Source organism: Artemia sp. Qi Xiang Cuo, chromosome 11 (genome assembly GCF_049724085.1).
Source record: "Artemia sp. Qi Xiang Cuo chromosome 11, ASM4972408v1, whole genome shotgun sequence".
Lineage (NCBI taxonomy): Eukaryota > Metazoa > Arthropoda > Branchiopoda > Anostraca > Artemiidae > Artemia > Artemia sp. Qi Xiang Cuo.
In genome coordinates, this window is record NC_142804.1 from 63,114,096 (window position 1) to 63,140,043 (window position 25,948).

General features: G+C 35.5%; 1 protein-coding gene across 2 annotated transcripts in view; it reads right to left on the reverse strand.

Moving 5' to 3' along the window:
• Positions 1-515: 515 nt before the first annotated feature.
• LOC148947226 (heparan sulfate glucosamine 3-O-sulfotransferase 1-like) overlaps positions 516-25,948 on the reverse strand; it is a 47,627-nt gene continuing 22,194 nt past the window's right edge. Inside the window, exons 3-4 of one of the 2 annotated variants that reach the window (XM_089097326.1) lie at positions 6,435-6,635; positions 516-760 (exon numbers count right to left, since the gene is read on the reverse strand). In XM_089097326.1, the coding sequence (XP_088953452.1) occupies positions 608-760; positions 6,435-6,635 (354 nt within the window). In that variant the 3' untranslated portion in view covers positions 516-607. The remainder of the gene's footprint in view (positions 761-6,434; positions 6,636-25,948) is intronic. The other variant, XM_089097327.1, reaches the window with a different exon arrangement.

The window sequence follows — 25,948 nt, forward strand, 5'->3', positions numbered from 1 at the left end:
AGATAGGAGCTTGTAACTTCTATAGTAAGATTTCCTGTTACGTTGAATCTGATGGTTTGATTTTTATTAGAATTCTATGACATTTAAGGGGTGTTTCCTGCGTTTTTCGAAAATAAGGCAAATTTTCTCAGGCGCGTAACTTTTGATGGGTAAGACTAAACTTGATGAAAATTATATATTTGAAATCAGCATAAAAATCTGATTCTTCTGATGTATCTATTGGTATCAAAATTCTGTTTTTTAGAGTTTCGATTACTATTGAGCCGGGTCGCTCCTTACTTAATCTTCGTTACCACGAACTGTTTGATTTACAGATCTTTCTTCATTCATCAGAATATCTTTCTTCTTTGATTTACATTCATCAGAACTTCCTGTTAAATATACGACCCGCTTCACAGCAAAAATTTCGTTTCGCTTCACAACAAAAATTGGTAGTCTTATTTATGAATTTTAAGAGAATTTACAGACCTTTCTCCATTGTACAACATTCATCAGAACTTCCTGTTAAATATACGACCCATTTAGATTTATTAAAAAATAGAAAATTCAGAACTAGAACAAGAATTAAGCTAAAACAACAAATTTCTTTTTTAATGAAAGGCATTCATCATGATTCAGGCCAGCTAAAATTCCTTCCAGCAATAACATAGAACTGACGATTATTCGAAGCAAAATGTTGTCGGAGTTTGGAAATTGTTTCATCTGAAACCGCTGGGTGTTTTCGACCCTTAGTGTCCGCTAAACATTTGGAAGCTTCTACCTAGAAACAAGAAATAGATGTTTAAGTGCGATAACTAGCTTGGTGGATTTTTAGAGGGGGTGGGGGGAATTAAGGATTCTTACACTGGAATTACAATTCATAATATAGAGGGCATACAGATAGCATTAAAGATAATTTTGTTCTTTTCTGATGTCAAATTCAGGGCTATTCTGAGTATGAAGGGGCTGTGTGCATTGAAAAACGTATAATCAGATTTTGCTCTAACCCTTCACTGAAAAGAAATTTAAGGAAATTTCTCCCTTAAAAGATAAAAATCGGTACGATTTTTTTACCTGTGAATCATGGGCGCCAATGGACGGGGAGAGAGGGAGGATAGGGGAGCCCTTGTCTCACCCTGATGTTAAGAAGAGCCTTTTTTAACCCTCATTTTAAAGAAATAGAAAAATACATGCCCCTGCTATCTAGGCTCTGGTGATCTTGAATCACTGTTGGGAATCAAACAGGGTAAATTTTTCGTTGTTCATATTATTGACTTAAGAATAAAGTGGACATACCACTCTATGCCTTTTTTTATGCTCTTCACGAATATAATAATCGCTTCTATCGCAATTCCAAATTTTAAGCCTTTTTTGAGCGATTAATTTCGATAAATAAATTTCCAATATTATGCCGTTTTATTCTTCTTTGACGCCGAATGTTCAATTGAAGTATGCATTTTCGACAAAATATTGAAAATATGAAAGCCGACGGAAGAAGGTGTAGATAAATTTCCCACGAGGTTCCAATCCAACGCAGTATTTAAATTTACAGATATTCAAAATATCAGGCTGTGAAGGTTGTAAAATCAAGTTGTTTGAGGCTGCAATTAAATTTTTGTACAAGGAAGATGACAGTGTTGATTGTTTCATGTTTTTCGAGAGCCCATTTTCAAGAGTTCAAAAAGGGCTTAAATTTGAAATTGTAATAGAAGCGATTATTATATTCGGAAAGATCATAAGAAAAAGGCATCGAGTAGAATGTTCACATTATTTGTAAGTCAATAATATGAACAACCAAAAATTAACCTCAAACGGTCTCATATGTGACATTTACTCGCTTTGTTGTCAAATCAAGTAGTTTTTAAGAAATACCAGGGATATTGATTAAGGAGATAGCAACTGATAGATGGTAAATTTCAGTTCTGACTCGAAAGTTTGTGGGTTTTTTTGCGGGTACGTTCATTGGGGAAGAAGAAATTCTTGGGTTGGGCTATCGAATATAAAATTCATCATTTACACAGCCCCCACTTCTCCCCTTACAGCATTTTTGGTTCTTCCCTTCTCTTCAAGGAAAGGCTGAAATAGCGTCTTAGTCAATTTGTTACACAGAAGTCCTAGCGAATAACTTTCCCGGTGATGAAAAAAAAAGAACTAAGTACTTATAAGAGGCATAAATAAAATTACAGCTGACTGCTAACTACAGAAAAAAGGAAACAAAGAAAAAAAAGATGAAAACGAAGCAGTAAGACACATAAGTAAAACCAAAACAATCAAATCCAAATAAACAGTAATATGAAATTAAGGCACGTTAACATAACCCTTGCAAAAACCACCGCGCTACCACTATTGGCATTTTATTAGTGCATCAGGCCGCCCGACGCCAACACAGTTACCAAGTCTTCAATTCTACCCTACTCCGTTAAGAGCTTGACTCTGTTTTCCCTCTCAATAGTACATCGTTTACAGGTACGTTGTTTGGGGAAGAGGAAATTCTTGAAGTAAAACGTAAAACAGACCAAATACTGGGTTTCCCCCCCTTTCTACCCCCATAACATTCTTTACTCTTGTCATCTCTTTCAAGGAAAGGATGAAGTGATGTCCCAATCTGAAATACGTCAAGACCGAAAAGTGTCATGAGTTAAAAGTAGAAAAAGTGGCAAACAATCCATTAATAATACTTTTTCCTAGTGTTACGTTTTTGTTTACACACTAAAATATACTTTAGAAAGTTTTCCATGCTCAAATGCATAAGCAAAAACCGATCCTGAAATTTCTTTTAGCCAAGTTAGGCCTACTGGTAGGCCTACACCTAAATAAAAAATAAAAATACACATTAAAAATTAATTTTCTCTCTATTTTATAAAAAAAAACTGGGGGAAGGGGTAAGTGATTTTTGCTTGAAAGTAGTCATATTCTTTTAGTATTATAAACCTTTTCACTTTTTATTTCCCTGTATTCAACAGCTTGTAGAATAACCAAGTTGCCCTACATGAGAAGGCTAAGTCGGCCGGTAGTCCCTCACAAATGCTATTACTAATAATGCTACAAATCTATCATTATGGTGAAATTTTCCAGACAAGCTATTAAAGCTAGAAAATGGAATTTTGGACGAATAGTTTTGGAAGTATAAGACTGCAAGTTAGGCAATACAAACACAATAAAATAAGCGAAGACAGTAAAAATTCTAAAACTGAAAATATGACATCATGATAACAAGGGTTTGAGAGCCAAAACCCCGAGCGTTGAGCTATAGCGAGGAAAGCAAACGGAGCGAGGAGATGTCAGTTTATATTTTTGAGAACCTGGAGGGAGATGAAGGGAGATGACCAATTCAGTTTCTTTGGCACCTTATTTAGCTCAATCGCCTTGAGCAGTCACAAATTAAAACAGATTATAAAACAGATTGACAATTTTAATGCAAGGCTGTCACACGACTGGTTGTCCCTCCTGCGGCAGTAGTGTCGATGTAGTGCTTTTAAGTATTTGTTCTGTATTGTTTTTTTTTCTCTCTTTTCTTCTTTGTGAGTATTATGTTGTACTCCGTCTTCTTGCTTTTTTTGTAGTGACGGGTTAGACAAAAAATAAATAAATACAGCATGACATTTCCCACCACTGGCTTTGCTATGGTAGGCATCTTGGTCTATCATAGCGCCACATTTTGACTGTGTTTTGCTTTTTTTAGGCAGAGGGTTACAGCCTGTGTTTATTCGCGGGGATCCAAACTATTCAGCATAAAGTTTCACGTTTCTAACTTTGGTCAGTTTAGAAGAGATTCCTGCCAAATAAGATGACACATCATGCCCACCTTTCAGATAAAAGTTGGGGTTTAGAAAAGGGTAATATCCTTGGGGCTACATGCCTGTATTGATTCTCTTATCATTTTGGAGTCAAAAATCCTTGCATGACTTCCCTTCAGAAGAAGAAGGGTGTTGTATAAGGGATCACAGGCCCAGTTTTGCCTTCAATCATACAAATTGAAAAGTATTACAGGGTATTGACTTAAATAAGTCTCTCTGCTAAAAGCTAGCAGTGGAAGTGTTAAGGTGATCTTGAACATAACTTGTTTTGACACTGAGTCAGATCAAAACAAAAAGATCAAAACAAAACTATGGGTTCTTATATTTCTTAACATTGGACGTGATCGTCTCTTACTAGGTTGCTAGGTTGCTTGCTACCGCTGCAACCCGGATCTTTTAATGTAACTAGGTTTCAGCCATCTCTACAGCCATGATACTGATGGAAATTACATAATCCCTATTTGCTTGGTTTTGTACCAAGGCAGGACTTTTTTGATTTGACAGGCCAATTTTGTTCATTGAAATGGAAACGAATGATTTCGGTTTGTTGGTTGTACGGGGTGGCCAAAACAAGACTGAGAGGTTATAAATACTCATAACTTCCTTTTTTCTCAGTTATTTATTTTTTTGGTTTATTGGGAGTCGTTTAAAAGTTCAGGATAGCTACATATGACGTGCAGCAACACATCAAATTTGTTAAATTTTTTATTATTTGGGCGTGTCTTATTATCATAGCTAAACAAAATTATTTTCGTCATCTTAATGACAAATTTTTTTTTAATTACAGATTAATTGAAATGCTCTTCAAAGGACCAAAATTTATCTCAGCTCAAAGGAATTACTGCCGTAATTTATTAATAGAAAATACCGGGGCGATAGGAAATTCTCTTTAAAGAAACAATGTCAGCAAGAAAATGGAAATAGTTTGAGAGATGTTATATTTCGCATTAAAAAAGTATACGGTTACTTTCAATCCTTCATTTTTTAAGCGAGTGGGATTTTTACCGAGCCCGGGCAGTTTAACACGGATTGGTGTGGCTTGGAAGTTCAACTTCCAAGTTCAACTTCAACTTCCAAAAAGTGAAACTTCACTTAAAACTTAGAGCTTTACTTTAAGTTAAATAGTTAAGTAGCTTAAGTTAAGTTTTTAATTCCTATAGTTAAGCTCTAAAACTTTAAGTCCGGCTTAAAATTCTTTTATAACTTTACTTGAGTGTCTTAATAGTAATTTTAGTTTCTAATTATTTTTCTTTCTTCATTAGATAGGTTTGTCACTTTGTCGGATAGCCCATAATTGTTTTTTGTCCTTCTTTATACTTGAATACTTTATACTTTTATATACTTTATACTTTTATACTTTATACTTTACTTGAAAACTCTTAAAACTAAAAAAATTATTTCTGTATCTAAACTGTAAAGTTTCCGTTTTTGAATTCTTTTCAGGGATCTAAACATATAGGTAAAAAAAGGCAGCTAAACACATAGGCTAGCCTAGGCAAAAGGATAAAGTTCCTGATTATCCCAACTGAATATTGATAACCTAGCTAAGAAATAAACATACCCTTTGAACCAGACTTTCATTCAGCCAACACCACTAAAATGATATCATTTCAAAATGAAAAGTGGCTTGAAAATAAAAAGTGGCTTGGAAATGGCGTAAACCTCTGAAATCTCAACCCTTTCTGTCTTGTAGGTTAAAGGTACTGGCTCAATCAATTTCAAACAAACCTGATAATTCTTTTGTAAAATTCAAGCAGGAATGAATACCTGAGAATATCATAATTTCCCAGAGCTTTCAAGAATTTCTATGTTCAAGAATTAAAATAATATAAGCATCATCACACGTTATAAGCCGACTAGAGTTGAATACGTTTGCCCTTTTTTGTTTTCATGATAGTAGATTTTCCAATAAATACTGAGTTGAGAATTTTATGCATGAAATAAAAAAATATCATTTCAATGGTTCAAAATAAAAGCGAAAATTTAGATGTGAAAAAAGAAAACAAACGGAATACCATATGAGTAAGAAATTCACAAGACATCATTGTTATCGATTTTGAGAATCAATTCACTATCAAATGAATAATGCCCTAAAACATTTAATACCAAATTAAACAGTTAATTTTAATGATTCCTAGCAAATAAACACTAATGTGTTTGTGTTAAAAAAAATATGCAATTGCAAATAAAAGAAAATAATGAAAAACAGATAAGATCTTAAAATCCTGAAGATAAAATCTTAGTTTTTTAAGATTTTTCGTGTAAAAGATTTTTGGAGTTTCGGTAATGAATACAGTGTCCAAATACTGCTTGGAAGAACTTCACGTCATATACCCACGATTTTAAAAAAAATTTGCAAGCTTTCAAAATTTTTTTAACCCAAATATATTTTCCAAAAGAATGTATCAATCCTCGATTCAAAACAAAAATAAAAAAGTTTTTTCAGTTTATATACTAATCGTGGTTAGACACAAGAGGTCAAGCAAAAGCATTTAATTGCTCTGCACAGATGCTTTTTCAGTAAAAAAAATAAAATTAAAAAGACAAAGCTGGTTAAAATTTCCGGGAGTGAAGAGGGAAGTTCCTGAACATTTTTTGAAAGAACAAAACATTTCTTGAAAAAATTAGAGGAGAGTTAGATTGTATTTAAATACTAACCGTCCTTAAACAGTAAAAGCCTTTCGTTGAATTGAAATAAAACTGGTCCTGTCGAATTTTTGGTTGGAGTCTTAGAAACTTTTCTGTTTTCCTAACTTCTGACCAGGGGTCCCATATCAGCCTATCACCATCGACAAGATGTATTTGAGATAGAGGGAAGTATTCTAGCCAGTGTCGAAAGTAGTTTACATACATTGAAACCTAAAAATAGAAGAGTGCTTAATGTGACAAACGTCACGATTAACAATTTAATATAGGTTTAATAATGCAAAGGTTAGTTATAGTACCATATGGAACCACAATAGAATGGTTCAAATAGAATGGTTCTGTGGTTCATTGCCTCCAGTTTCATTGCACTGGAGGCAATGAACTCTTACACAATCGATTTCCTAGGTTTTGTGAAAATTTCCTAGGTTTCCTAGGTTTTACACAATCGATTTCCTAGGTTTTGTGATTTCCTAGGTTTTCTATGCCGGAGGGAATATTATTTTCAAATATATGTATGAGTATGATTGACAAGGTGAATCCATTGAGGGTTTTTGGATGTTTTTTTTATGCGGCCGACCCGTAGCACTCTATGTCCGGTCATCGACACTACCTAGTTTATTGCATTTATTAAATCAGTATTTTTTTTGTACATAGGAAGGATCAGCGCTTGCATCATAGTTTTAAAAAGTGAAGATGAGAAGATGTTTTTAAAAAGTAAAAAGTGATGTTCGAAATAAGTGTGTGCACATGATAAGGCTGCCGTTACGTTGAATGCTGACATAGACAAATATTCGAAGTAAGGAACAAGTACTAGTGCTAATACTATTGAAAATGTGTGCGTGTGTTGTCATGACAGTGAGAGATTCCGAAACAATCGTTTCGGACTACCGAAACAATTCAACATTGGTGATGGTGGATATACGAGAGTGAGATATCCAGATATGATACCACTCAAAGAGAATGCCAAAATAAATATAATAGTTGATGAAGAGGGGCAACTTCTTGCATATTGTTCTGGTGACACGTTACCTGTTGATAAGTCATATTGCCATCTATCGGGTATTAGCATTCAACGGAAAGTAAAAAGAAGACAGCCGTACTCTTCTAGCAACATTATAAACCATATCTTGTCTACGTGCCAGAACTGTTACCTGTCTAAAAACAATGTGATAATAGACAGTGAAATTGCAGGCAAAATAAAAAGGACATTGACAGACGATATCACTAATGAATATAAAGATGGATTGATGGAAAATAAACTCCATGTGAACATTGTTGCAAGCATTAATCATATACCAACAGATATAGTAAAGGAAGCCGCTAATACCAAAGACGAAACGCATGTTGAACCTGTAGGTGACACCACAGTAAAAATTATGAATTAATTAAAACGGATTAATGATTATTGTACTGGTTATGAACTAAGAGAAGAGAATGCCTACACTATAAACAGAGAACATGCTGAATTATTTCATGGAACAGATTCCAAATGTCCAAAGTTGGTTCAATGATATTACTAATGTATAATAATGTATGTAACATATTTCTATGTTAGTATTCTATGTGTCGTTATTTCAATCAAAATAATTTATGCATTACTTTGTTATGTTTCCATTATATTCAGGGTACACTAACAAGTCAAACGTTTAGAATGTTTATTAAAAGTCTAAAATTTAAGAAAAGGAATTTTCAGAAACATAGATACTATTAGCAGGCTCATAGGGGATTAAAAACTTAAATAGGTTAACATAGCTTTTATCAAAGTCTGAGGGAGATGAGCTGGATTTTTTCCACAATCCCCACAGACAAGCAAACATCCGCTCAGACATCCGCTCAGACACACAGGCATAGAGAGAGAGAGACAGAAGCAAAAACACATACAAACGCACATGAGTCAGACACATAATCACACAAATACAGACATAGAGACAAGCACGTATCCGCTCAGACACACAGGCACAGAAAGAGAGAGGTAAAAATATCTAAAAGCACCCAGTCAGACAAAAATCACACAAAGACAGACATAGAGACATACAAACATCCGCTCACACATACAGGCACTAATCTTCTTGCAATATTATAAACCATATATTGTCTACATGCCAGAACTCTTACCTGTGTAAAAATAATGTGATAATAAACAGTAAAATCACAGGCAGAATAAAAAGGGCCTTTGTGGAAAATATAACAATTGAATATAAAGTTGAATCGATAGAAAACAACGCGCACGGGAACATTATTACTGCCATTGATCAAATACCAATAGATATAGCTAATGAAGCCACTAGTACCAAAGACAAAATGTATATTCAACCTGTAGCTGACAGCACAGTAAAAATTGTAAATGGCTCAAAATGGATTAATGATCAGTCTACTGGTTACGATCTAAGAGAAGAGAATGCCTATGCTATTAAGAGAGAAAATGATGAATTATTCTATGGAACAGATTCAAAATGTCTAAAATTGTTCAACGATATTAAGAATGTATAATAATGTATGTAACATATTTTTGTTTAATCTTTTACATGTCGTTATTTCAATAAAAATGTTTTATGTATTACTGTGTTAATTTTCCAATATTTTTAGGGTACGCTAGAAAGTTAAAAGTTTAGAATGTTTATGAAAAAGTTAGAGATTTAAGAAAAGGAATTTTCAGAGACACAGATACTAATATCAGGCTCATAAGGAATATATTAGAAACTGAGATAGGTTATCAGAGCTTTTACCATAGTCTGAAAGAGATAAGCTGGATTTTTCTCCAGAATCCCCAAAGATAAGCAAATGTCCACTCAGACATCCGCTCAGACACGCAGGCATAGAGAGAAGAGCAAAAATACCTACAAGCACACGTGTCCAACAAAAAATCATACAAAGACAGACATAGAGACAAGCAAACATCCACTCATTCACAGAGGCATAGAAAGAGAGCGGTAAAAATACCGAGAAAAACACAGAGTCAGACACAAAATAACGCAAAGACAGACATAAATACAAGCAAATGTCTGCTCAGACACACAGGCACAGAGAGAGAGATAAAAATGCGTAAAAAGCACAGATTCAGAAACAAAATCACACATAGACAGACATAGAGACACAAAAACATCCACTCAAACACACAGGCACAGACAGAGAGAGGAAAAATACCTACAAAAACACAGAGTTAGAGACAAATACACATAAAGACAGACATAAAGAGAAACAAACATCCGCTCAGACACACAACCTTAGAGAGCGAAGTAAAAATACCGACAAACGCACAAAGTCAGACACCAAATCATACAAAGACAGACACAGAGAAAATCTAACATCCGCTCATTCAAACTGGCACAGAGACAGAGAAGACAAATACCTACAAATGCACAGAGTCAGACACAAAAACAGACAACGAGAGAAGCAAACATCAATTCAGAAAGACAGGCACAGAAAAAGAGAGATGCAAAAATACCTCCAAACGCACAGAGTCACACACAAAATCACACAAAAAGAGGCATAGAGACAAGCAAACATCAACTCATACACACAAGCATAGACAGAGAGAGGGAAAAATACCTACAAACACACAGAGTCAGACACAAAATCACAGAAAGACTGAGATAGAGATAAGCAAACACACTCAGACACACAAGCATAGAGAGAGAGAGAGAGGCAAAAATAGCTACAAAGGCACAGAGTCAGACACTAAATGACGCATAGACAGACATAGAGACAAGCAAACACCCACTCAGACACACAGGCATAAAGAAAGAGGAAAATAAAACCTACAAGCACACAGAGTCGGACGCATAATCACATAGACACATAGAGACAGGCAAACATCCACTGAGACACAGATGCATAGAGAGAGAGAGAGAAGCAAAAATACCTATAAATGCACATAGTCAGAAACAAAATCACACAAAGACAGGCATAGAGACAATTAAACTTCGGCTTAGACTTACAAGCATAAAGAGAGATAGATAAGCAAAAATACATAAAAACGCACAGAGCCAGGCGCAAGATTCCACAAAGACATACATTGAGAAAATCTAATATCCGCTCATTCATACTGGCAGCACAGAGACAGAGAAGACAAATACCTACAAATGCACAGAGTCAGACACAAAAACAGACAACGAGAGAAGCAAACATCAACTCAGAAATACAGAGAGAGAGAGAGGCAAAAATACCTACAAACGGACAAAGTCAGACACAAAATCACACAAAAATAGGCATAGAGACAAGCAAACATCAACTCAGGCACACAAGCATAGACAGAGAGAGGCAAAAACACTTACAAACAAATAAAGTCAGACAGAAAATCACATAAAGACAGACATAGAGACAAGCAAACACCAGCACAGACACACAAGCATAGAGAGAGAGAGGCAAAAATAACTACAAACACACAGATTCAGACACTAAATGACGCATAGACAGACATAGAGACATGCAAAAATCCGCTCAGACACACAGGCAGAGAGAGAGAGGAAAACAATACCCACAAGCACACAGAGTCGGAGGCATAATCACATAAAGACAAACATAGAGACAGGCGAACATTCGCTGAGACACAGATGCATAGAGAGAGAGAGAGAAGGAAAAATACTTACAAACACATAGTCAGACACAAAATCACACAAAGACAGGCATAGAGACAATCAAACTTCGGCTCAGACACACAAGCATAAAGAGAGAGAGAAGCAAAATTACCTACATACGCAGAGAGTCATACACAAAATCACACAAAGATAGACATAGAAACATGCAAACACCCGCTCAGAAACATATGTATAGAGAGAGAGAGAGAGAAAGAGAGAAGCAAAAACATCTACAAACACAAAGAGTCAGACACAAAATCACAAAAAGAGAGATATAGAGAGAAGCAAACAACCGCTCAGACACGCAGGCATAGAGAGAGAGAAGCAAAAATACCTACAAACGCACAGAGTCAGACATGAAATCGAACAAAGACATACATAAAAACAAGTAAATATTCACTAAAACACAAACGCTCAGAGAGAGAGAGACAAAATAACTACAAACACACAGTCAGACATAAAGTCACACAAATACAGACATAGAGACAAGCAAACATCCCTTCAAACATACAATCACAGAGAGAGAGAGAGAGAGAGAGATGAAAAAACACCTACAAACGTACAGTCAGACACAAAATTACATAAGACAGACATAGAGAGAAGCAAACATCCACTCAAAAACACATGCACAGAGAAAGTGAGAGAGAAAAAAACCTACAAACACACAGAGTCAGACAAAAAATCATACAAATAGGTGTTTTTTCCTCTTTCTCTCTGTGCTTGTGTGTCTGAGCGGATGTTTGCTTGTTTCTATGTCTGTCTATTTGTCATTTAGTGTCTGAATGTTTGTTTGTAGGTATTTTTGCCGCTCTCTCTCTCTCTCTCTCTCTCTCTCTCTCTCTCTCTCTCTCTCTCTCTCTCTCTCTCTCTCTCTCTCTCTCTCTCTCTCTCTCTCTCTCTATGCGTGTGTCTGAGTGGGTGTTTGCTTATATCTATGTCTATCTTTGTGTGATTATGTGTCCGACTCTATGTGCTTGTAGCTATTGTTTTCCCTTCTATCTATGCCTGTGTGTCTGAGCGGGTTTTTGCATGTCTCTATGTCTTTCGATATGTCATTTGGTTTCTGACTCTGTGCGTTTGTAGGTATTTTGCTTCTCTGACTCTGTGCCTGTGTGAATGAATGGATGTTAGCTTGTCTTTAAGTCTGTCTTAGTGTGATTTTGTGTCTCTGCAGGTATTTGTGCCTGTTTCTCTCTCTGCCTGTGTGTCTGAGTGGATGTTTGCTTGTCTATATGTTGGTCTTTGTGTGATTTTGTGTCTGACTCTGTGCATTTGCCGGTGTTTTTACCCTTTTCTCTCTGTGGTTGTGTGTCTGAGTGGATGTTCCCTTCTCTCTATGTCTGTCGTTGTGTTATTTTGTGTCTGACTCTGTGTTTTTTTTAGGTATTTTTCCTCTCTCGCTCTGTGCCTGTGTGCCTTAGTGGATATTTTTGTGTCTCTATGTCTGTCTATGTGTGATTTTGTTTCTGACGCTCTGATTTTGTAGGTATTTTTGTCTCTCTCTCTCTCTCTCTCTCTTTCTCTCTCTCTCTCTCTCTCCCTCTTTCTCTGTGCCTGTATGTGTTAGTGGATGTTTGCTTGTCGTTATGTCTGTCTTTGTGTGATTTTTTGTCTAACTCTGTGTGTTTAGGTATTTTTGCTTCTCACTTTCTGTGCCTGTGTTTCTGAGCGGATGTATGCTTGTCTCTATGTCTGTCTCTGTGTAATTTTGTGTCTGACTCTATGCATTTGTAGGTATTCCTGCTTCTCTCATTCTATGCCTGTTTATTGTAACGGATGTTTGCTTGTCCCTATGTCTTTCTTTGTGTGGTTTTTTGTCTGACACTCTGCGTTTGTAGGCATTTTTTCTTCTCTGTCTATGCTTGTGTGTCTGAATGGATGACTGAGCGGATGCTTGCTTTTTTGTGAAGATTTTGGAAAAAATCCAGCTCATCTCTCTCTGACTTTGGTAAAAGCCACGTTAACCTATCTCCGTTTCTAATATACCCCCTATGAGCCTGCTAGTAGTATCTATGTCTCTTAAATTTAATCTTGTGACATATCAGACTTTTTAATAAATATTCTAAACGTTTGACTTGCTAGCGTATCCAAAAAATAATTGAAATACAACAAATTAATGCACAAAATATTTTTATTGAGCTAACATCATGTAGAATAGTTTTATTGAACTTTGGACATTGTGAATCTGTTCCATAAAATAATTCATCATATTCTCTCTTGATAGTGTAGGCATTCTCTTTTTTTAGATCGTAACCAGTAAAATAATGATTAATCCATTTTGAGTCATTCACAATTTTCACTGTGGTGTCAGCTACAGGTTCAATATACGTTTTGTCTTTGGTATTAGTGACTTCCTTAACTATATCTGTTGGTATATTATAAATGGTAGTAATAGTTTTCACATGCGCTTTATTCTCCATCAATTCATCAGTATATTCATTAGTGATGTTGCTGTGCCAATGCCCTTTTGATTTGGCCTGCAATTAAACTGTATATTATCATATTAAATTTACGCAGGTAACAGTTCTGGCGTGTAGACAAGATATGATTTAAAATATTGCTAGAAGAGTAGTACCTGCGTGTGTGAGCGGATGCTTGCTTGTCTCTATTTCTGTGTTTGTGTGATTTTGGGTCTGACTCTGTGTGCTTTTGGGTAATTTTACCTCTCTTTTTCTGTGCCTGTGTGTCTGAGCGGTTGTGTGCTTGTTTCCATGTCTGTCTTTGTGTTATTTCGGGTCTGACTCCTCTGCGTTTGTAGGTAGTTTGCTTCTCTCTTTCTCTATGCCTGTGTGTCTGAGCGGATATCTGAGCGGATGTTTGTTTTTCTGGGGGGATTTTGGAAAAAATCCGGCTCATCTCTCTCAGACTTTCGTAAAATCTCTGTTAACCTATTTCAGTTTCTAATCCTCTATGAGCCTGCAAGTAGTATCTATGTCCCTGAAAATTCCTTTTTTTACATCTCCGATCTTTTAATAAACATTCTAAACGTTTGACTTGCTAGCGTACCCTAAAAATATTGAAACATAACAAGGTAATGCATAAAATCTTTTTATTGAATTAACGACGTGTAGAATATTAACATAGAAATATCTTACATACATTATTATACATTTTTAATATCATTGGACAACTTTGGACATTTTGAATCTGTTCCATAAAATAACTCATCCTGTTCTTTCTTGGTAGTGCAGGCAGTCTCTTCTATTAGTTCATAACCAGTAGAATAATCATTAATCTATTATGAGGCATTCACCAATTTTACTGTGGTGTCAGCTACAGGTTCAATATGCCTTTCGTCTTTTGTATTAGTGGCTTCATTTACTATATCTGTTGGTATATGATCAATGCTGGTAATAATGCCCACATGCGGTTTATTTTCCATCAATTCATCTTTATATTCTTTGTGATATCGTCTGCCAATGCCCTTTTTATTTTGCTTGCAGTCTCACTGTCTATTATCATATTTTTTACACAGGTAACAGTTCTGGCATGTAGACAATATATGGTTTATAATATTGCTAGAAGAGTACGCCTATCTTCTTTTTACCTTCCGTTGAGTGATAATGCCTGAAAGTTGGTGATATCATTTATCAACAAGTAACATGTTACCAGGACCGTAAGCAAGAATTTGCCCCTGTTCATCAGCTATTATTTTTATGTTGGCATTCTCTTTGAGTAGTATCATCTCTTGATATTTTACTCTCGAATATCCACCATCATCAATGTTGAATTGTTTTGGTAGTCCAAATAAATCTATTATCTCACTGTCATGAGAACGCACACATACATTTCCAATATTGTTAGCACTAGTAATTGTTTCATAGTTCGAATATTTGTCTTTGTCAGTATTCAACAGACCGACAACCTTATCATTCGCACACACTTTCCTTGAATATTTCATCTTCACTTTAAAAAAATATGATGCAAGTACAAAATATACAAAATACTGATTGAACACATACAATAAACTAGGTAGTGTCGATGAACAGGCATAAAGTGCTATGGGCTGGCCGCATAAAACAAATTTGCAAAAACCATGTTCACCAGTCCAAAAAATTCTAAGTGGCAAAGAAATTTATTTCAATGATATTAAAATTCTATTCTCGGTGCTGTCGATGACCAGCTATAGAGTACCACTGTTACAGCTGTGTAATATCGATTAGCAGCCATATAATATTATTGCTACAGCCTCATAAATAAAAAAAAGTTTATTAATTTCCAAGTAAAAAAAAATCAGTCCGAAAAAAGAAGTGTTACTATAAACATTACTTTTATAATAGTAAAAATTACAACTAATTTATCCATATCATCCCCATTTCATATTTCGAAAATATTAAATATTATCTTTTTTTTGTTTTAAGTATATTCCATGTCATTTTAAGACATAAAAATGTTGAAAAAATTTCTATGTAAAAAAATTAACGAAAAATATATTTTAAAAAGCTGTTTAAAAGTTGTTTTAAAAGTTTTTTAAATGTTTAAAAGTGCAAAAAGAGGAAGGGGTCAAAAAGTTTGGGGCAGGGGACATTGGGGCCCTTGGAGATCGGGGCAAGGCTTCATCCAACCTTACATCCAACTCAAACAAAAAATTTATTCATATAACTCTCAATGGATTCACCTTGTCAATCAAACTCATACAGATATTTGAAAATGATATGCCGTCCGGTACAGAAAAAGAAAAAAGTTTTTCACAAGGCCAAAGAAATCGATTGTGTAAGAATTCATTGCCTCCGGTGCAATGAAACTTAGAACCGCTGAAATCCATGCGACGCAATGATGCATGAGAGTCATAAAACTCTCAGAATCTATTGTGCAACAAACATCCTAATTCATTGCACAACTAACTCTCAAGGCTAGAGAGTACAGTGACATTCAAGAGTGTCTGACCTTGATACAGCTCATTGATTCTCAAAATTGCCTGGGATTGATACAGTTCATAGATTCTCAAGAGTGCCTGGCCTTGATAGAACTCATTGGTCATTAAAAGTGCCTTGGAAAGGTTTCAAGGAACCAGCCCTACCCAAAGCATAATCCAGGACTTTACTGCCATATTAGGTTCTGAGGAAGCTGGTTTCAATATAGACATAGAAATGGACATATGTATTAACGCCCTGGGCATAGTAAGAAGCACTAAAACTAAACTGTTTACAAGATACATAAAAATTGCGCAAACACGAACTACAATTGCTTATGCTGTTAAACAGACCTGTGAAAAGGGAACAAAAGAATACTTTGTATTTTTGAGTTTTGCGGCAGCAAACTGGTTCCAACTTGTTCTGTCTTCTTGTGAGTATGTTCAAAGGTGCATTCGAGGGATGGATACATCTCTATTTTGAGCCGCTTAGATTGTAATTTCTAAATTTAATTATAAAGTTTTGGCGACGATTGTGGAGTGACTCAAGTCCCAGTAAAGGCCTTTATTTTTTACAAAAAGGGCACTTTTGTAGGAAATATAGCTTTCTCTCTTCGTATTTTACAAGCACGTATTTGTACGACATCAAAATCTTGGCTCAGCCTGGAGCTTAACTGGATGCTTGGGATCGAAACAGGGCACGCATATTTTAGTACAGGCAGAATGTAAGTCATGTAAGAGAGTTTCATTGACTTCCCCTATCATTACTTTCATGTCTGATTCGGCCTTTGGTCTACTCAAAGTATTATTGGTAAATAAGTATTTGGCTCATTTTTAGTGATATCAAATTATTGATTATACACACGTTTTGCCATTTCTAGTACTTCTGCACTACAGTACATTTTTACGTCTTTCGTAACATAAAAGAGTTTTCCCCGCAAAAATATACGTTTTTAACCTAAAAGTGACTTGACAGGTACATCTAACAAAGCATCAACATAATCTTCTTATATTAGTAATACCCTTTATTATAATTATAATAATAATAACCATAATACACTTAAGTTTCTATTGGAGAAAAACGTCATCTATTCGGAATCGCTTTTATCAAAGACTTCGCACGAATTCTCGAACACTCTTTTACTGCAATCATTATTCCAAATTTTTCGAAACCGGAATTTCGGTGCCACTTAGGAATGAACAATAAAAACTTTTCGTATCTAATATGGCACTTATTTGATTTTATCGATGTCACTCTCAGTAAGTAGATTAGACGCACTGGCCAGGTAAATAACATGAGATTGGTACACTATTTGAAACCAAAGTATAATCACCTAGGGAACAAGTACTGACAAAACCTATCCTCTCCACACAAAAAAAGTGACCCTCTGTATACCTATGCGAACCTGGCAACTAAAAACCGTAGTTACACAATTCATCCCGGTCACTCGTCGCCTGAATCACGCTCTAGCATAATTATTGGCCGGAGCAAAGTACTTTGGCTCGGAGCGATTAAGTAGTACAACATTTTGCGTCTAAAGGCGCTGAGGTACGCGGGATCACTTTTGGAGAGTTTTGTCAGTAATCTTTCCGCAGGTGATTATACTTTGTTTGAAACAAAGTATTACCCCCCATTAGGAACTAAGTCCCTAAGCAAGTTTAATGCCGGTGATTGTGTGCTTCACAATGGTTTGTCTGGTTTTGTAGAGCGTTCCTGAAATAATTCAGCCGAATAGTGTTTGTTATAATCTGTATTTTATTGTTATGTTTTATAAAAATAGACATTATAAAATATAGATATACTATGATGATTAAAAAAAATGAAAACATAATGTAAACAAATTAAAAGTAAATACAAATATGATAAAATGTTTTTATTATAAATATGATAAAATCATAAAAATGCTTTCTTTATAAAAGGTATTTAAGCGAAAAACTTGTTTCACATTTTATTTTACTGTAACTAACTGTAACTTAAGTGTAAGTAAGGAGCGACCTGGCTCAATAGTAATCGAAACTCTAAAAAACAGAATTTTGATACCAACAGATACATCAAAAGAATCTGATTTTATGCTGATTCCAAATATATAAGCTTCATCAAGTTTAGTCTTTCCCATCAAAAGTTACGAGCCTGAAAAAATTTGCCGTATTTTCAAAAAAGGGGGAAACACACCCTAAAATTTATAGAATCTTAATGAAAATCCAATCATCTGATTCAGTGTATCAGAGAACCCTCATGTAGATGTTTCAAGCTCCTATTAGCAAAAATGTGGAATTTTGTATTTTTTGCCAGAAGAAAGATCACGTAGCCTGTGTTTGTTTGTTTGTTTTTGTTTTTTTTTGTTTTTTTTTTCAGGGGTGATCGTATAGACACAGTCGTCCCAGAATATCGCTGGAGGGCTCATTCGAACGGAATTAAAATTCTAGTGCCCTTTTTAAGTCAACAAAAAAATTGGAGGACAACTAGGGCCCCTACACGCTCATTTTTTCCCGAAGTCACTCGATCAAAATTTCGAGATAGCCATTTTCTTCATCGTAATCGAAAAATTTAATAACTATGTCTTTGAGGATGCCTTAATCCCCCACAGTCCCTGGGGGAAGGGCTGCAAGTTATGAGCTTTGCCCATTGTTTACATACAGTATTGGTTATTGGGAGGTATACAGACGTTTTTAGGGGGATTTTTTCTGGTGTTTGGGGGGGGGGGTGTGCTTAGAGAGGGCGTTAAGTGGAAGTATCTTTCTATTGAAGAATATGTCATGGTGCAGAAACATTTCTATGAAGGGGGTGCCGGTTTTCCCAACAACATTTAAAAAACGATCAGAAATTAAATTTTTAAGAAACAAGCTTTTTTAACCGAAAGTAAGGAGCAACATTCAAGATTAAAACAAAAAGAATTTGTTTTTCTTTTCGTATATAAGGGGTTCGCTCCCTAGTCAATGCTTCACTCTTTAGGCTAAAGTTTCTTAGAACTTTCAAAAGAGCTATTTATCCTAATTAAACGGCCTTTGTGATTCAGCGGCCATTCTTAAAGAATTTGAACAAAATTCGAACTTTAGAGTAAAGAGCGAGGTATTGACTAGGGCAAAACCCCCTTATTTACGTAATAATTTCTTTTCGTTTTAAGTTTTAATGTTGCTTCTCACTTTCAGTTGAAATTTTTTTTTTTATATAATTTAACAGAAGAACAAGTAGCTTACTATTCTTTTGAGCTAGCAATTTTATCAGTATTTTTTCACGTATTCTACTGGTAGCAGTAAACCAAAGGCCAAATTTACGTTTCCATCTTGATACCCAGGGTGCCTCTAAAGGCACAGGAAGGTCCAAGGCAGTGGTTCCCAAAGGCTTTTGGGTCATGCCCACCTAGAAATTTCTAAAATCCTGACACCCCCCCCCCCTCTGTGATATTTAGATTTTTTATTCAAAACTTTGCTTGTATTCACCTGAAGGAAGCTTAAAAGGCCGTTAAAGCTTCAGTAGTAGATAAATCAGTAGATAAATAAGACCCGAAACAAACAGAAATTAAGATAAATAATCATATCAAATATAAAGATAACAGATAGTGCACGGTAAAAAAAAACATACTTTCACGTTGACAGCATTATTTCACGTTTGATCAGCGTACCTTGCTCTTTACGCTAAAGTTCAAATTTTGTTTGAATCGCAAACCCCTGAATCACAAAGGCTGGTTAATTAGAATAGATAGCTCTTTTGAAAGTACTAAAAAAAACTTTAGCATAAAGAGCGAGGTATTGACTAGGGAGCGACTCCTCTCATATACGTAATCATTTCTGTTTGTTTTAAGTTTTAATGTTGCTTCTTACTTTCAGTTGAAAAAAACTTTCTGATCATTTTTTAAATGATAATGGGAAATCCAGCACCCCCTTAATAGACATGTCCCTTCCCCCAAGGAAACATCCTCCATGGAAAGATTCTCCCCCGTAACCCCTACTCCGAGCGTAAAGAGCAAGGTATTGACCGCGGACCCTGCACCCCACGTTGGGAATCAGGGGTCTAAGGCCTGAACAAGGATTTTAATCAACTATCCAAAAAATCACCTTATTATCCCTTTATGATAATTATCTTAGTTTTTTGTATTTGATGTTATTTTTTAATAGAACGTTAAGGCTGGGTAATTTTTTTATCCCTTAATTTATCAGTCAGGTGAGTCCCCTTACCCAATAGCCTAATTATATTACTGTGTTTAACAGATGACGAGGTAAAACTTCTACTGGTAAACACAAGCAAGAAATATAGTTTTAAGGACCTACTAAGACCAGTGGTACAAATTCAAGAAATGTGAGAGGGGGGGGGGGGCAAATATACTTTTCAAAATTTAACGGGCTTTTTTTTCGATCTTCTAAATGAAAATACCAAAAAATTTGTTTTTCAAAATCTGCAGGGAAATTTAGGGGTCAAGGGGTTCCCTGAACCCTTTTTATTAGCGCCACTGACTGAGGCATTTGTGGTCTTGGAAAGGTTAGCTTGTGAACAAAGGGCCTAACATTAGATGTCTTAATTATTAATTAATTGGTGTTAATTGCAGCTAATAAAATGATGTCGTTGGGATAACAACACTGGGATAAAAATACCCTAAACCACGAAAAAAAAGCGGCTTAAAACGATGAAAATTTTTATGGCAGGGGTATATTTATGGCATTTTTATGGCAGAGTGGGAAGAAATTCCCACTAACTTCCACCAGAAAACTGTGGACATCTCTCGTAAGATGTATGTTTTTCCAAAAAGGTACCTTAAAAGCCTACTTAGTCAAAAAAAAATTAGTTCAGCGATTTTATTCAACTAAATTTTGTACCAAATTATTCAACTATATTCGACCAAATTTTCACTTTTTCTGGAGCATTTAGTTTCTTTCTTTAATGCGGGCTTAATTTCTCAAACTCTAATTTAGTCCCTTTTTATATTCTGAGCCGTTGTCCAAAACTAAGAATGAACTCGTAATATTCGGTAGAAATTTGTATTTTCATCGAATAAGGTGATTGCTTAAGAAAATTTCCCCCATTATAATTCAGTGGGAACAGGTTTGACTGAATGTTTCATATCGATTCCCATTTGCGTAAAAGCCTAGTGGATGACTTCTCTAAACGATAAGTGTCGTGTCGTTCTTATTCGTATTTCCTATGGGGGAAAGCATAAACTTTCTTTTTTCCTGGCCCAAACCAAAAAGATTCAGAGGAAAGGAAAGGATTCAGAGGAAAAACAAAACGAGAGGAAAGGATTCAGCAAGTTGTTAGCTGACGGTAGCATTGATACATATGTGATAATTCCCGTAAGAGTGATTTCTTTCAAAGTTTTTTTTAAAATATAGAAAGACGAAACTTTAAAAAATTCTGAAAATAGCTTTTTAAAAGTACAGTCGTTTTAAAGCAGTATCGGGAGAAGGCCCACTTGAACAACCCCAAATTGACCATGTATTTTTTCTAAATTTTGTTTTTATCGCTTTTTTCTGTAGTGATTGACGGTAGATATCTGGAAAATCCGAGTGCTTCAGCACTGTTGCTGAGTCATATAAATTTTTAAGGAGTAAGAAGAAGAAGCTGTTCCTATTGTTATTGAAAGAAGGAGAATAGAAAGTTTGAGGCATGATGCAGATGAAGGCATTGAAGCCGGTGAAGCTAAAGATGTGGATATGAAGACTATTAATAATACTTGTTTAAGGGCGGCTAAGCTATCGCCAAAATTGAGCAGAAAAAAAAAATGATTTTTCGAGATAATTTTTTAGCTTTTTTATTATTTAACTTTCTAATTTTGCCGAAGAAGAAAAGAGAATGTTTAAGTGAAATTTTACAGGTTTTCTTTAGTTGTTTCGGTTTAGCTACCGGCAAAATTGAACAGAAAAAAATAATTTTTGTAACACTTCAGAGCCTTTTCTATCTTATTATTTAACTTTCTAATTTTGCTGAAGAAGACCAAAAGTTTTTATCATAATTTCCAGATTTTCCTTCTTTTAGTTGTCTTATTGTATCCAGTATAGCTAATTACCTTTCTTTTATTATTTTGTTTGAAAAGATGAATCCACCGTTACAGTGATGATTTGATAGGTTGGTCGATACTGATCAAGGAGGCACACTTGTGCCTCTATAAAGAGGCGACCCACCACAATGTTAAGCAATTTCCGGTCCTAGCGGTCGCAGAGAGACAGCGGTAATTGCATTTTGTAGCCCAAGCTCCAACTACGAAACGTGCAAAATTTTACCCCCCTCCGACTTTATCTTCATGGTTAAAAGTGGGCCGGAAGTTTCGACCCTCCGACCACAGCGCCCCTTTAACGTTGTCTGATTGGGCTGAAATATAGAGGTAAAACTTTCCTAGGGCCCGGGAGCTTATCCTCGAAATTTCCCTTCAATCCGATCACTCCTTCCCTGTTTTCCAAAAACCAAATATAACCACTTAATGTTAATTTCTCTTTTTTTTTTATCAGCCACGTATACAGGCCAGAGCTTGAAATAGATCTAGGTGACAAAGGAAACATTCAAAGCGAAATTTGACCTGTTAGGGCCTTTTGATATTTTCAGAGCGAAAAAATTGTCCTCCAAATTTCTATTTACGAAAAACCTCATTGTTCGATAAGAGCCCATGTTATATTTTCCCACCAGGGCCCCCCTTTAACGTTGTCCGATCGGGCTGAAATTTAGAGGTTAAGCTTTCCTGGGGCCTGGAAGCTTATCCTCGAAATTTCCGCTCAATCCTATCACTCCTCCCCTGTTTTCAAAAAAACAAAACTCAAGTTCTGTGGGAATTTGCTTGCGTCAAAAATATATTGTACGGACTAAAAGCAATATGACGTTTCTTTAGTCGAGTGTCCACTCCTCCTAACTGTCAGGCGAACGACAAGGGTTCGTGTCCTGGTAAGAGAAAGATTTTTTACATGTTGAATTTAAAGTTTAAAAAAGAAAATCAGTTTCTTTTTTAAATCAAATCTATTAAATCCTTCAGCTCAACAGGCGTCTCCAGAAGAACTCTTTAAAGAGGCACAAGTGTGCCTCCTTAATCTTAAAGAGCAGGGGGTATGGGGGGCGGCAGCCCCCCAACTTTAACTCCTGACATGATCAGCTAACAGTTAGTCAAGCAATAATAAGTAATAAACTGTACAAAAATGTGCAGAAATTATTTGAAAAAAACTACGTTTTCTAAAGAGTTAAAGAGGCTGAGTCAAGCTTTAACTCCTTAAAACGTACAGGGATTTGGAGGTACAGTTGGGGGGCTGCCGCCTCCCGAACCCCCCCACTTTCGCAGCCTTTAAATAAAAAAAAAGTTTTTTAAACTGAAAGTAAGGAGCGACATTAAAACTTAAAACGAACAGAGATTATTCTGTATATGAAAGGGGCTTTGCCCTCCTCAACGCCTCGCTCTTTACGCTAAGGTTTTTATTGTTTAAAAAAAGAGTTGTGAGAAAGTCAAACTTTAGCGTAAAGAGCAAGGCGTTGAGGAGGGCACAGCCCCTTTCATATACGGAATAATGTCTGTTCGTTTTAAGTTTTAATGTCGCTCCTTACTTTCAGTTTCAAAAACTTTTTTTTTATTTAAAGGCTGCGAAAGCGGGGAGTTTGGGAGGCGGCAGCCCCCCAACTGTACCTCCTAATCCCTGTACGTTTTAAAGTTCGAACTTTTGACTCAGCCTCTTTAACTCTTTAGAAAACGTAGTTTTTTTCAAATAATTTGGAATAAAACGATTTAAAAAGAGCTGAAAAATACTTCAGTTTCAAATTCTACATGACACTGATTTGACACACATTACAGATTTTATATGGCAAATCATCACAAGAGGCCAAACAGTTTGTGGCAACAGACTATAGATAAGGAGGGACTCCGCTTAATAATGACCGAAACTCTAAAAAGAAGAGTTTTAATAACAACAGAGGCAGCGAAAGATTTGAATTTTTTGCTGTTTGCAAATACCTAAATTTCATTACGTTTAATGTTACCCATCAAAACCCACAAGGCTGAGGAAATTCGCCTAGTTTTCAAACACTTCATGGTAACAGACTATGAGTAAGGAGCGATGCGACTCAATAGTTACCGAAATGAGTAAGGCTCAATAGTTACCGAAACTGTAGGAAAGAGAGTCTTGATAATAATAGATATATCAAAACAATTGAATTTAGATGCTATTCAAAATATATAAAATTCATGAAGTTTAATGTTACGAGTTACGAGCCATCAAAAGTTACGAGCCTGAGAAAATTTGCCGATTTTTTGAAAAAGTGGGGAAACGCCCCAAAGAAATCAAGTGGTCTTAATGAAAATCACACCAGGAGATTCAAAATATCAGAGAACTCTACTGTAAAGGTTTCAAGCTCCTATATACAAAAATGTCAAATTTTGAGTTTTTTGCCATAAGCAAAAAATGTGTGGGGTCTTTATTTTTTTTTTTTATTTTTTTTTTTTCAGGGATAATCGTATCGAACATGTGATTATAGAAGATCGGGATAGGGCTAATTTTATCGAAAATCAAAAGTTCTAGTGCCCTTTTTGAGTGACCAACGATATTGGATGGCAGCTACCCCCTCTCCCCCGCTTTTTTACCCAAAATTGTCGGATCGAAATTTTGAAATAGCCATTTTCTTTAGCATGGTCAAAAAATCTAATAACTATATCTTTGAGGATGACTTAATCCCCCCCCCCACAGCCCCCGAGGAAGGGCTGCAAGTTATGAACTTTGCCCATTACTTACATATAGTATTGGCTATTGGGAATTATAAAGATATTTTCGGGGGAAACTTTTTGATGGGGATGCTTATGTGGGAGTATCTTTTCATGGAAGAATTTTTATGGGGGATGGAAATTTTCCATGGGAGGAGCGCTTTATTTTTCAGCATTAGCTAAAAAACTAGCAAAAATTAAATTAAAAAAAATAAGTTTTTACAAAAACTAAAGAAATTAAACTAAAGAAAACCTGTAAAATTTCAACTAAACATTCTCTTTTCTTCTTCGGCAAAATTAGAAAGTTAAATAATAAAAAAGCTAAAAAATTATCTCGAAAAATCATTTTCTTTTCTGCTCAATTTTGGCGATAGCTTAGCCGCCCTTAAACAAGTATTATTAATAGTCTTCATATCCACATCTTTAGCTTCACCGGCTTCAATGCCTTCATCTGCATCATGCCTCAAACTTTCTATTCTCCTTCTTTCAATAACAATAGGAACAGCTTCTTCTTCTTACTCCTTAAAAATTTATATGACTCAGCAACAGTGCTGAAGCACTCGGATTTTCCAGATATCTACCGTCAATCACTACAGAAAAAAGCGATAAAAACAAAATTTAGAAAAAATACATGGTCAATTTGGGGTTGTTCATGTGGGCCTTCTCCCGATACTGCTTTAAAACGACTGTACTTTTAAAAAGCTATTTTCAGAATTTTTTAAAGTTTCGTCTTTCTATATTTTAAAAAAACTTTGAAAGAAATCACTCTTACGGGAATTATCACATATGTATCAATGCTACCGTCAGCTAACGACTTGCTGAATCCTTTCCTCTCGTTTTGTTTTTCCTCTGAATCCTTTCCTTTCCTCTGAATCTTTTCGTTTTGGGCCAGGAAAAAAGAAAGTTTATGCTTTCCCCCATAGGAAACACGAATAAGAACGACACGACACTTATCGTTTAGAGAAGTCATCCACTAGGCTTTTACGCAAATGGGAATCGATATGAAACATTCAGTCAAACCTGTTCCCACTGAATTATAATGGGGGAAATTTTCTTAAGCAATCACCTTATTCGATGAAAATACAAATTTATACCGAATATTACGAGTTCATTCTTAGTTTTGGACAACGGCTCAGAATATAAAAAGGGACTAAATTAGAGTTTGAGAAATTAAGCCCGCATTAAAGAAAGAAACTAAATGCTCTAGAAAAAGTGAAAATTTGGTCGAATATAGTTGAATAATTTGGTACTAAATTTAGTTGAATAAAATCGCTGAACTAATTTTTTTTACTAAGTAGGCTTTTAAGGTACCTTTTTGGAAAAACATACATCTTACGAGAGATGTCCACAGTTTTCTGGTGGAAGTTAGTGGGAATTTCTTCCCACTCTGCCATAAAAATGCCATAAATATACCCCTGCCATAAAAATTTTCATCGT